The 14,391-nt window shown below is 33.7% G+C and overlaps 1 protein-coding gene across 1 annotated transcript in view; it reads left to right on the forward strand.

Annotated features, from left to right (window-relative positions):
* The window catches only part of LOC149800247 (calnexin-like), a 69,229-nt gene extending 55,701 nt beyond the window's left edge, over window positions 1–13,528 (forward strand). The window contains exons 19-22 of the mRNA XM_089959823.1: window positions 953–1,084; window positions 6,811–6,993; window positions 8,457–8,581; window positions 10,082–13,528. Coding sequence (XP_089815949.1) covers window positions 953–1,084; window positions 6,811–6,993; window positions 8,457–8,581; window positions 10,082–10,118 — 477 coding nt within the window. The 3' untranslated portion in view covers window positions 10,119–13,528. The remainder of the gene's footprint in view (window positions 1–952; window positions 1,085–6,810; window positions 6,994–8,456; window positions 8,582–10,081) is intronic.
* The last annotated feature ends 863 nt before the right edge of the window (window positions 13,529–14,391 follow it).

Genomic DNA, 14,391 nt, shown 5'->3' on the forward strand with positions numbered 1-14,391 from the left:
CGTATAGTCACAATATCAGTGTTCATGCTGAGATAAAAGGAGGCACTCTTGTCGTTATCACGACTCAACAACCGGTCTTATTTTCAGAATCTGTGAAGGAAAGAAGAAAATAAAATTATTTAATTAGTAATTATTTCCTGCAGATTTAATGGAAACATTTTTGGTGGAGCATCTTTTTTTTATAAAAAAAAAGAACATTTTAAGTAAAATGTTTTTGATCTGAGAGTAGTAGCTATTGTGATAATTCCAGGTTCTAGAATAATTAGATAAATGTCTTTAGGAAATGTCTGAATACTAAAAGTTTGATTGGTGATAACGATGTGGGTGTTTCTTTAACAGTAAACTCAGATTTGTTTTCAGTCTTTGCATGGAATCTTCAGCATTTTTATCTGAATTCTGGTGTACATCAGTTACATTACATAATTGTGGTAATTCTTTTAAAGTTTTGAATTACATTGAGGATAGATTATGGGAAAATAGATCCTTGGGAATTTTTCAAAAGCTACACACACTGGTCTTATAATTGTTAGCATGTACCAGTTACGTGTGATTACAGTTAACCTTTATGACAGTGTGTTACATTAAACATTTTATTATTGCTGCTGATTAGTTATTTAATGCTTTTAAAAAACAGATGAACATGCTGAAGACAGCTTTGTCGGACTGAATTACTGTTGTTTGAATAGTGGTGAGGAAGATGCATCAAAAGACACATTACACAAGAATAGGGTTGGTCTTTGGAAGTTGAAATTTTAGTAAAACACAGTGATATGTAATAAAGATCAACATGTCATTTTCATGTGACTGCATTTGCAAAACTTTGTTACAAGAGCAAAAAATGTAAAGGAATAGCAAGCTGTAATCTCAAATGATGCACCTTTCTCAGGAGTAGTAACCTCAGGTGGTGTTGTCTTTGTAGTAATAATGTTGCAAAGCATGCGTTATTTTGTAGAAAGGGATATGGCAAACCCTAATGAAGGCTGCAGAGGAACGTCCCTGGCTCTGGGCCATCTATGTTGTTGTACTCCTCCTCCCCGTCCTTCTCCTGTCAATATGTTTGTGTCCAAGGTCTGGACCAATCAAGGTAATACCTTCGCAACAGCTTTACTTGTACACGCATTTACATTTTTTATCTTGGATTTATGTCAATATTATCAGCATATTTTTATATATATATAAAAAATGAACCAAATTTTTATATCAGGATATAACAAAGGCTTCAGAATAGGGGTGAAATCTTTCTACTTTATTAACACACCTTCAGCATACTGGAAGTCTGCTTCAGGGTTCAGAATGAAAAGTTGGCCAGCCCGAGGCAAATTAATTTACAAAAGGACCTGTAAATTTCAGTCTTAACGGTCGTCTGTTTGGCTCTAAAACTAAAGAAAGTTGGTAGTTATTCCTATGTAATGATGATGTGAGTGTGAACATTTTGAATTTTTTAGAAAGTTTCCATAATGCAGCTGAATATTTTGTTAGATCACCTGTTTAAGAAGCTAGATACGTGTATTGTAATGAGGTGATCTTGCATCAGAGAGGCTGAGCTTGGTCCATACTGGAGGCTGTTTCTGACTTACTCGATCAAACTTTGTAAATGGGCTTAAATCACCAAGATCTTTGAAAACACTTACTGTTATGAGCAACATTAATGAGGGTCTTCAGCTGAGCTTGTCAACACTTAGAACAATGTTTCTGACTCAGTTTTAATCAGTCTTGGTGAATAGGCTAATTGATACAAGATGTTGCATTAGTTTTATTATAAGCAAAACCATTGAATCTTAATGAGATGATCTTAGATTAACTGAGGGGGTATCTTTTCTGCTATGGACACTGTAGTTTTGGATTTTACTCAGACTTCACAGAGGAAAAGAGATCTACGTTGATCATAGATGAAATCCAGATTTTAATTTGGTGATGGTCTGCATTTGATTAGCTAAGCTTATCAGCTGTATTTCTGATCCAGTTTGGATTGACTTTTGAAATAGTTTCAAGATGTTTGATGAATTTGGTTGTGAGCAAGATTCACTCATTATGAGATAATCTTGTATCTGATTGGCTGAGATTCAAAAATGTGGATGAGATAATCTTGTACCTGATTGGCTGAGATTCAGAAATGTGGATGAGATAAAGGCTGAGGTTCAGAAATGGGAATGAGGAAGTCTTGAATTTGATTGGCTGAGATTCACACGTGGATGAGGTAATTTTGTATCTGATTGGCCGAGATTAACACGTGGATGAGGTAATCTTGTATCTCTTTGAGATAAACATGTGGATGAGGTAATCTTGTATCTGATTGGATGAGATTTACATGTGGACTAGGTAATCTTGTAACTGATTGCCTGAGATTCACACATTGATTAGGTAATCTTTTATCTGATTGGCTGAGATGCATACATGGATGAGGTAAACATGTATTTGATTGGCTGAGTTTGCTACCATTTAGAAAACTGAATTTTGCTCCAATTCAGTAAATAAGCTTGTTTGATCATGGTGCTTGACGAAATAAGTACAATCTGTTCTGTAGTAAATTATGTACAATGAACATTTCTTGGGATGCCACATTTTGATGTAATACTTAGTCAACAAAAAAATAGTTAAATCCTCCTGAAAGTATGTTTAATCAGATAAAGAACAAAAGACTATAACTATTGCTAATTAAGCTAATTATGTATATACACTAATTACAGTAAAGCTCACACATTAACAAGTTTTGGACAAAACTTTTGAATCAGCATCATGCCTATGAAGTGTCTGGGTATACAGAAACAATTGCCATTTAAAATAATCCTGAAACTGTTGAATTAAACAAGTCCAGCTTTCTCAAAGTGACTGAAAACTAAGGTCCAGTGATTGGCACATTTTTGCACAAGCCACAATTAATGAATGAATCGTCTTGATTGATGATTTGTTACATGTACTCATCCACTAATTCATGGCTTGTTTAGCATACCAGTTGTGGAAGTGTGATTTTAAATCTCCTTGGTAGTAGTCTTTGTAAGGTCTAGTGGATGATGTTGGTCCATATATGAGGCATGTACAAATAAAAGTAATTATTTAGTTTAGCTTACATCTTTGCACTTTGATCGGCTCCAGAAAAAAACAGATATTGCCACTTCCTGCTGATTGCATTGAGGAAGAGGCAGCTGGCTGCTTTTTTGGTTCACATGTGGAATTATGATATAATCCAAAACAAAGATGCTCGGAGTTGAGTTGTACCACTTTAGGTAACTGAGTTAATGTTACGGTTGGAAAAAGTACTGATGGTGCAAATTTTCAGACAGTAAGTAAGGAATCATACACATGCTTTAATAACTGATTGACTTACTGTTGTCGGCTGCATCATCAGTCATTGATGTTGAGCACTCAGATGAAAATACTGTGTTTGTGCTTGATGTTATTTGATTTGTGCTCCCTCGGGTGGTATTTTTGTTTTAACAACTAGAGTGGCTGCAGTTTGCCTGCATATTTTTATATTTATAGAGTTTAGTCCACAAATTTAAATACCTACCAATATAGCTACTTGGACAAGATTTTAAGTAATCAATAAATTTTCAATTTTCCACAAAAATTAAGATTCATAAAAATTGGGTTGTGATCTTGCATTACTAGGTAACCAAGTATAGTGCAACTTTCCAATTGTTTAAGAAGATAAACTAAAGAATTGAAAAGCATCAGTTACATTGTTGTACAACAGGTAACAGATGGCATAGTGAAAACCTACGAGGACTAGTAGATTTTAGTTTACCAAAATTAATCATTAAATTCAAGCCCTATCTATCATGCTCCGATTGAATCTCACTGGTTCTCATTTAAATCATTTGTAATATAAAATATTTTCGCTTTTTGTTCCATGTAACTTTCACAGTGCCCATCTTAAACAGGCTTTGAGGTATAACAAGTTAATTTCAGTTGTTATAGGACAGCAAACAGCTGTCACCTCTCCTGAAATCACGTTGTCGTCATGGCTATAGCATACAATAAAAGTTTTGAATAAGAATTGCTTTTTGTGCCCCTTATGCAGCTGTCCAACCATAATGTCTTCATGTCTCCCTGTCTGCCTCCAGTCCATTTGAGCAGGATAGAATACCAGCTATTAAACACACAAAGCCATTTTGCACACTTTACTGTAGTTATAAGCATATAACCTGATAAAATTTCCAAAACATTGGGGTGTGGGGTGGGGGTGGGGGTAACAATATGCTGCTCATGGTACTTAAATTTGTAACACATTGTAACTATGAAATTATGAGACATTTATAAAAACATTTGAGGGCCTGAGTAAGAGAAACCGTTAGACTTTTGTAAATGAAATCTTTTTTTAAAAATGTGGTTAGCATGTTGGATGTGGGTTCAAATTATTTGATTGGGTCAGCCTGATTTGGCTGTTGTGGTGTTTCCTTGAGCAAGACTCTTTACTCTATTTGTCTCAGCACTAAATAACCTACTTGTATTGCTTTGCCGAAAAAAACACCAAACCAAAACCAACTTATTTTTTGTACACATGATTAAATGTTTTTGGACCTGTACATTTTTGGGTGTGCAATGGGGGCTTGCATGTTTTGCAAAGAGTTCCAGCTCCTTTCTTTTCCTTTTTATGTAGCATTTTATTTTACAAGAAAAGTACACGTTGAAAACATGGTATACAAGTTATGTCTGTAATTTTACTCCTCGAAACATTCCAGTAAAAAAGGCTGTAAAATATACAAAGACAGTAAATACAACACTTTAAAGAATCCTTTTAAACTTTGTCCCATAACAGCCATATTATGCTTAAACTTAAAAATATTACTTTAGGGTTGTTTCCATTTAAACATACATGATACCTAGGGAAGGCAGTAGAGTTTTTTAAAATATATGTTAGGGTACTTTGATTTCAGATAGTTCATATTAAAATGATAAGAAAATTCTAAAATTATATCTATGGGTGAGTACCCCAAATTAAATTTGCCTTTCCTGGGTCCCATGTATATTTTACCTTAACAGATGGATATACTGGCACTCTTTCAGCAATACAAATTACCAGATCATTTATGGCACTCTTTCAGCAATACAAATTACCAAATCATTTATGGCACTCTTTCAGCAATACAAATTACAAGATCATTTATGGCACTCTTTTAGATCATAGTCACTTGAATCAAAAGCATATACTTGATCCATTCATGCATATCAAACTAAATACATCATGCAATTCAAACTAAATACATCATGCATTTCAAGCTAAAAAATACATCATGCATTTCAAACTAAAAAATACATCATGCATTTCAAACTAAACACATCATGCATTTCAAACTAAATACATGTAATTTCTTAGTAACCATTGGTACTTGTACTAAATGTGATGCAAGATCTGTAAATTTGTTTTTATAAAATCTTAAATTTTGGACAACCCCATTCTCAGTGTTTGCAATACCATTTTGTTCATGAACAGTTCTGTTACCTAAAATGTGCATGACTTGGTTAAAAATATCATGTGTATTAATCTTGTACAGTAGATAGAGAATAATGGCAGACCATAGTTGTATTGTATCCAGTGTGCATGCCTCTTTCTTTTGTTGATGTCATGCATATTTTGTTTTGTTTAATTTAAATTTTAGTTTCAATTGTAAAGGTTCCTGTATGATTTAAATAACATTTTTTATGTAAGCGTAAATCAGACTCATTCGATATGTGTACTAAAGAAGCCTACGGATAAAAATTTTTAACGGTGTTAAATGAAAATCTGTTGATCCGTTTTTCTCCAAATATTTTACAGTAAATGTATGCTCATTAGACTTCTTTGTTAATTTTAATTGTTATTAAAAGTTCTTGTTAATTGTGGATCCTTAAGTTTCACAAGTAGGAAAGAAAAGTTATGCTAGTATTGTTTGATAAATTTTATATTTGAAATATCACACACATTGTGTCATGTCACTAAAGGCCTTAATAGCCTTACATTAAAGACACCCAAGTGTTGATTAAGTCGTACAACCGCATTTGTATGCCTTGCATTGAATGTAGAATAGGCATGAATTGTTTCACTTGTCAGTCCATCCATCCATCCATCTAATGCATCTTAATCAAGTTTTATGTTTAGGTCAGTTAGTTCCAGACTCAAAATTTTGTATGTAGATACATCTTGGCGAGTACACCAGAAGTAGGTCATTGTGGTAAAAATATCACACTTTAGTAACTTAGCTGAGAATAGTTGTTATGTCAGTTTCTCTGGCACTGCTAGTACCAGTCTCCACTTTTTATGTATCTTGATGAGAACAACAGTATATCTAACCAAAGTAGACTATATGAACCAAAATGCATTCTTCATTAAGTTAACTTATGCAGTTAGGTCAGTTTTTTGGTTTTGGTTGGCTACAGAGGCATGCAATTTTCTGCATTAATTTGTATTAGTAGATACAGTGGCAGCTTCTGGAATTAGGTCACTGCAGCATTATTAGCTTACTCTTCAAGTAACTTTATGTGAATACATCTGGACGAGTACCATGCCATGCCACCAAAAGTAGGCCATGCTAATCAATGTTGTACACTTTAGTGACTTAATTTAAGTTTGGATTAAAGTTATTTCATGTGCACATTTGGTACATGGTTATACAAAAGGGAGGGGGGGAGCAGTTTATGGAACCAAATACAAGCTTATAGTTTCAGGTGACAAGTAGAATAAAACATTTCTCCTTATGTTATGAAATTTATTTAAACTACTTGAATGATTTCAACATTTTTCTTGCCAAGGCTTTCAAAGAACAAAATAAATTATTTCAGAAATGTGACAAGAAATGGACATTTCTCTGATATTTTTTTTACAATCTGCAGGAGGAGGACCTGAAGGCTCACCATAAGAAGACTGACGAAGACACGCCAGAGGACAAAGTGCCAGATGAGAAGGAGGAGGAGGACCTTAGAGAAGAGCATGTTGCTAAAGTGGAGCCAAATGTTGGTCCAGGGGGAGACAACTCCAGTAAAACAAAGAAATCCAAGGCAGCATTAGAAGCTGAGGTAAATTGAAGCTGTCATCAATTTACTTTTTGTCATGGAGGGATTTCAGTCCCATGACAGTGTATTTATGATCTTGCTGAAATTGATCATAAAATCTACTAGCCTTTGTGGTCCATTTTATGTAAAGGGGGCAATAAAATTTAGGTAACTGGTTAGACTGGATATTGGTCTCCCATTGACATTGTTCCACTGATGGTAATGCTTTAAACAAAAGTTGAAATTTGTTTAAAAAAAGAGATCACCTCAGTAATTCCTCCAGTAATACTTCAAATGTTAATTTAAAATCCCCCATGACAAAAAAAGTAAATTTTTATAAATATTAGAAAGATTGTTTCAAGCAATATGTTTACAGTGGTAAAAACAAAAAGACCAAAGAATTGAAATACCTCAGTAATCTGTTTTGGTATCATGTAAATTAGTATCATGTCCACCCTCCAATCCTTCATTATTCTCAATACTTCAAGTACATTAACTGTATGGTGATTACTTTATTAAAGAGGAAAGACAATGTTCAGCTGTACTGGTGTATTAGTCATCTTATTTTCAGTGAATTTACACCTTAAATTCATGTAGTCATATATTTATTGTACGTGGTATTATAGATTTCATGGAATATTAAGATAGAGAATTTCTACAATTTTAGCTTGATTTTTTACATTTGCTGAAATACACTTGTGCAAAGCCCGTCCAAATTTTGGAAAGCTGCGTTTCTCTACTGAGTTGCCAGAAGCTTGGACTGTAACAGTCTTCTTGATTTGCCCATGAATCTTAAAGTTTGAATTGATGAACATTAAGGAATAATAACTTGAATCAATATAGACCCAGTTTTTTATATTGGAAGATATCTTTCTTACACAAAACCTATTAAATGTACATTCATCAAACTATAAAATACGTGCTTTTTCTAATTTTTGTCCCTCATATATTATTAACAATGACAACACAGATAATTATAGTCATGTAACTAATAAAAGTCACATTTTATGCATGAATGTTTTTCTAGCTTTCAGAAAGTTTGCTAAAGTGAATTACAATTAATGGCCAAAGAAAAAAAGAACACTGCCACATATATTGGCATAAACACTGGTACATGTCAACATGAACACTGGTACATGTCAACATGAACTTTGGTACATGTCAACATAAACACTGGTACATGTCAACACAAACACTGGTACATGTCAACATAAACTACTATACTGCCTTTTTTTAAAAAAACTTTTGCTAAACATACTGGTCTAAATGGGATGAGTTATTGTTGGAATCAGTTGATTCAAACACACGTGCACAAACACACATATTCATACATGTATGGAAGGAGGGAGGGATTAATAACAAGATAAGGTGGGTAGATAGATGGAGGAGTGGATGGAAGTAAATAAAGGACCCAGAGACAGGCAGACAGACTAATCGTTATGCACTAGAGTTGAGTTATTAACATTGAACATGCTGGCTTTCCACAGGAGAGCATGGAAGGAGGGACAGATGAGGAGGATGAGGAAGAGAAGGTAGAAGAGGTTCCAGTTCAGGAGGAAAAGGAAGAAGAGGTAGAGGAATCACCAAAGGCCTCCCCAGAGTCTTCACCAAGGTAAGTAATAGAGAGTTTACTTTGTAAATTTGGAATGTATGTTGAAATACCTTGTTCAGAACTTGTAAAATGACCCAAGACCAAGCTTAAATGTGCAAGATAAATAAAAGAATGGTGTGCTTTCATCACTTTTGAAATTTACAAACATACTAAGGTTTTAGTTCTAAAAAAGTTCTGAATTTAAGATATTTAATGGTTTCCAGGTTCTTTTCATTGTAGTGGTTGTAGTAATAGCAAAACCTGAAGTATTGGACAATAAGTTAGTTGTATTAGTAATTTTTCTTTGGCTATTTTAATCAAGATATGTGTATTGTGAAATCAGAATTTTTCTATGGATACCAATTTTGAGGTTCTGTGAAAACCATATGACTCCTTCACCAATCCATGAATTCAAGTTCACAAAACCACCCAAAAATTATGTTCACAGAAATATAGGAATTAACAGTATGTAGTTAAAATCAGAGTTGTTTACTGCTACAACTTCACCTTAGTTTCTCCTGAATAATTCACAAAGGTATGGTCTGGTATCAGTTAATGGTATGAGTAGAGTGGTATTCTGCCTGTGATAACCAAAAACATGAGGGATGGTTCAGATCCTGTGTTTGGATCAGTCCAGGTTGGCTGTTGAGTTGTATTTTTGGGCAAGGCTCTTGATTCCAATCTCCACTACACTACTCTTGACTCCAATCTCCACTACACTACACTTGACTCCAATCTCCACTACACTACACTTGACTCTGATCTCCGCTACACTACATAACCAAGTTTTGTTGCTGTGCCATTTAAAAAAAACACCAACAAAAAACAGGACTGTTAACCCTAGAAACATGAAATTTGGTGAAAGGGTACATCACCCTCATCACAAAATGTTGGTCACTATGACCCATATTTCCAGCTTCACTGACTGTTTAAATATGGTCTTTTAAGTTTATTTCTCTTGCTCTTTCATGCAAGAATCATTAAACTTGATTGTATAAATCTCTTTTAGTACCATACCCTTACAGCCAAAGAAAACTGTTGACCTACATTTCCTATTTAATCGGGTTAATTGGTGACAGTGATGTCTAGCACTGGGGAATCATGCCACAAACATGTAGCATTATGTCCCACCGAGTCACATTATCCTGACACCAGGCCTAACATTAACCTCTTAATACTGAGTGCCAAGCGAGGCAGCTACTAATACCATTTTTATGACTTTGGTATGACTCAGCCGGAGTTTGAACCCATGATCTCTCAGGCATTCAGTATCACTGCTCTGATGCCACATAAAGAAAGTTTAATTCAACCTGTATAATGTTGGTGAGAATCTTATATTTACTGCATAATATTTCTGTGAATGATATTATGAAAACTGCAGTTTCTGTCATCCATGTATATAGCCTATTCTCTTGCATCTAGTCAGGTTTGTTTCTTCATTTCCACAAGAAAATGAGGTAATGATTCCAAATATTACAGGAAGAAAATGCTTGTAATATTTATTGTTTACTTTTGTTTCAGAAAATCACCAAGACGAAGAAAGCCTAGGAAAGATTGAAATGGGTTGATTGTATTAAGACATTATGTAGCACAAGATAAATACCATATACAAGTCAAGTCCAACTGCAAGCTGCACTGGTCCACATCTGCTGGCTAATCTTGATTTATTAGAAGTAATCATTAGAACAAATAACAGCCCATGATCTTCCAGCACATTAACAAATGGAAGATTAGCATCTATGTTTGTAGTTGGACTCGTCTTGTACATGAGTTTATATGGTACTTGTGACTGGATATGTTATTAAATAAAAAGAGAAAAGAGAAAATGTGCATAAATTATAGTTTAGGGAAGATAGAAAGTGATAGAAATGTGTGTTGATATAAATCAGTTTTAAGAATAATAATGCAGAATAAGTACAAGGATTTATCACCTGACTTAAGTACGGATAAATCCCTCAAAATCCGACTTAACATTCCCACAAGATTCATTGTTGTTATGTAAGCTCATTGATGGAATTAATTCCATAATTAATTCTCCAGTATTTTTTGAGCACTTTTTTTTTAGGAAAAAGAGTGTTGGCAGTAATTGGGAATGTTAGTTATTGGATTTTATTTTGCTTTGTTTTTTTGTTTTTTTTTGCTTTGTTTTTTTTTTAAGGCATAATCTATGGAAATAAAACACACCATGAAAATATTAAAACATGAAAAACTTAAAAACAAGGAGCATTTCAGTCATCTGAAGGAAGAAAAAGAAAAAAAAATTAAAATTAGAGTGAATCTGCAATACAGTATTTCCATTAACCTTATTTTTTTGTATGGAATACAGGCGTCTGTATCGGGTATGTTATTTATTGAGAAGTACATGTATGTAGCTTCATATGAAATTCCAGCCATCATGTGATTGGATAGATTTAGATGTATATTATTTTTCTTCTGTGTGAAACTTTTTATGAAGGTGTTTGTAAGTTAGTTTTAATGTTTTGCTCTAAAAACTGAAAGATGTGATTTACCAGGGCATGTTAAAATTGATGCACTTGCAAAGAGAATCAGTCAGAAGTCAGAATAAAGTATACTAAAAGGGATCAGTCTATATATCCATGTTAATAGTTTTCTACTTTTTAGTATGTGGGTATGTATTGTTTAATCTATGTATTTTAGCATGTTGCTACTGAACACAGTAAGATTGTGGTGTTTAGTTTTGTCACCAGTACTCTTTCAAGAAATATATGTACCAATGATAACTGCCTGGGAGGGTGTACAGAGAACATTAAATTTGACAAATTAAATTGAAAATACACAAAGTAAAACATTATACACAGTTCTTTGCCATAAATTAAAATACATCCCACTCCTTAAGCTCTTCACAGCTAGATTGCATTGTTGGCTTGAAAGCTTGACCTATAATATTTACATGTCCTTATTAACAAATGTCATCTGCTACAAAATTTGTTTACATTTGTCATTTAAATAAGCATTTTCTAACCTAAAAAACAAATGTGCTGTGGCTACTAAAATATTTACTTGAAATATGCATTCTCAAATTTAAACACAAAAAATTCAGAATGAAACAAAAAGTGTCTTTCAGTTCCCTTTTTAGAGTAAGGTTTTGCCTTTTGGAGAGGTATAAAATTACGACATAATTTGCTTTTGAATCTTTCAACTTTTCTTTAAAAAAAACAACTGTTGTTCCGCACAATTCACAGCATTATCTTGTTTTAAGCAAGAAGTTTATTGTATATGAATTGGATAAAAACAATGAATGTAGCCCTAAGATTTTTTTGTACAATTCAGGCTGATTGGTCTTCAAAAATTCAAAATATTTTCCGTAAAAGCATGTATATAAAGGCAATTTGTGTAACAGATGATAGACATGAATAAAAGGAACTCTGTAACTTGGTTGTTTTGCAGTGGATATGTATATGAAATTGACTGTATTAAAGATATATCTGTATTGTTTGTTTGTTGCAATTTTTTACTGTAAGTCATTATAGAATGACTCATCCCACATCAGTATGCAGTAGGTACTGTAGTGATTTCTGTGTAAACATTTGACTGACACAGGTTCTTCGTATAAGGTCACTAGAAAACTTGTCATGAATGCAGTACCTAGACAGTGACGTGTTGTAAAACTTGTCATGAATGCAATACCTAGACAGTGACGTGTTGGAAAACTTGTCATGAATGCAGTACCTCGAAAGTGACTTGTGACCAAAACTTTGTCATGAATGCAGTACCTTGACGGTGATTGATGCTGGAAAATTGTCTTTTAAATGACTAATTATTGTTTGTTATGGAAATATAAATCCTGTTTCTGTATCTATAATGAGGATTGTATGCATCATGTATATTGGTATGTGTTTGTATACATTAAGTCAGCTAGTGTTGTCACTTTGATTCATCTGTCAATAAATGTGTACTCTTGTAATTGAAATATTACAACATTGTTATGTTTGTGTGTAGAAGATGTGTACTGCATACATGTGTGCATATTTTTTTCAGCTTGGACCAATTTCAATCCCTCCATGTCTGGCATAGTGTTCATTCTGTTTTACCAAATTTAAATATCTATTACTAATAATAGTAGCAAACTGTATGGTGTCAATAAAATTGGTTAAAGATTTTATAGTCTGCTGAGTTTATCAAGGGAGGCAATTCATTTAGGGTAATCGATTGAGCACTAGTAGTTTCCCTTGGGCATTCTAATCCCAGCTAGTCATTCTTGAAACGATAGATAATTCCTTTAAAAGGAAATCACCACATAATTTGTGTCAATATCTTAAACATTATTTAATAAAAATGATTCAGATGTTGACAAAAATTATCTTGTGACATAAAAGTAAAATTTGCAGTAATGTTATAAAGATTACTGAAAGCAGTATGTTTACAATAGCAAAAAGAAATAGCAATATTAGTATCACTTCTGAATATTTTAATTTCATTGTACAATGATGCATTTATATGAAAAATATTGTAAACTTTTGTCTATTTCTTAACTTTTATTTACTCCAGAATTTTCCCTTTGTTAGTAAAGGATTCACAAGTCAGTCATGTTATTTTTCTTATATTTTATATTTTAATACAAAATCTGTTTTCCTATAAAATGAGTTTCAGCTTTTATTTACTACCTAAAATGCATATGTATCAATAAGTTGTTTGGGATTATAATGGCTGCTTGTACAAGGTATTGAAGACAATTTTAAATAGTCTTGGATGTTTAAAAAAATAATAGCAGTTTTTATGTGTACAAACATTTCCTGTTACCTTTACTGTTACTATCAATACATCTAACTTGAGAATGTTATTTATAAACGTTTTGAAATGAGTTTAAACTATTAAGTTGTTCTCGTTCATTTGTACTTGCCTTTATTTGGAATATTGTGATTTTATGTGATTCATTGTTTGTTTATAAGTTGAATTAGTAACTTGACTGATAATTTTAGAAGAATTCATTAAAAATATGTTTGGATGTGTTTGGCTAACTTTCATTCTATCATTTAAGTTTACAGGATTGATATTAGCTTGACAATGAGTGTTAAACAAGTTTCGATATAAAACTACGTGATCATGACACTTTTTTAGTTTCGATATAAAACTACGTGACACTTTTTTAGTTCTACTCATTATAATCAACAAAAGCTTATAAGAATGCTTGTTGTCTGTTTGACATCAATCACCCATCATCAAGCCATCTGACATTGCCGTCCATCCATCCATTGGTGGCACAATTGTCTGTTTGACATCAGTCACCCATCATCAAGCCATCTGACATTGCCGTCCATCCATCCATTGGTGGCACAATTGTCTGTTTGACATCAGTCACCCATCATCAAGCCATCTGACATTGCCGTCCATCCATCCATTGGTGGCACAATTGTCTGTTTGACATCAGTCACCCATCATCAAGCCATCTGACATTGCCGTCCATCCATCCATTGGTGGCACAATTGTCTGTTTGACATCAGTCACCCATCATCAAGCCATCTGACATTGCCGTCCATCCATCCATTGGTGGCACAATTGTCTGTTTGACATCAGTCACCCATCATCAAGCCATCTGACATTGCCGTCCATCCATCCATTGGTGGCACAATTGTCTGTTTGACATCAGTCACCCATCATCAAGCCATCTGACATTGCCGTCCATCCATCCATTGGTGGCACAATTGTCTGTTTGACATCAATCACCCATCATCAAGCCATCTGACATTGCCGTCCATCCATCCATTGGTGGCACAATTGTCTGTTTGACATCAATCACCCATCATCAAGCCATCTGACATTGCCGTCCATCCATCCATTGGTGGCACAATTGTCTGTTTGACATCAGTCAC

The sequence above is a fragment of the Sinohyriopsis cumingii genome, chromosome 5, assembly GCF_028554795.1.
Source record: "Sinohyriopsis cumingii isolate HCF-2022 chromosome 5, ASM2855479v2, whole genome shotgun sequence".
NCBI classification, from domain to species: domain Eukaryota; kingdom Metazoa; phylum Mollusca; class Bivalvia; order Unionida; family Unionidae; genus Sinohyriopsis; species Sinohyriopsis cumingii.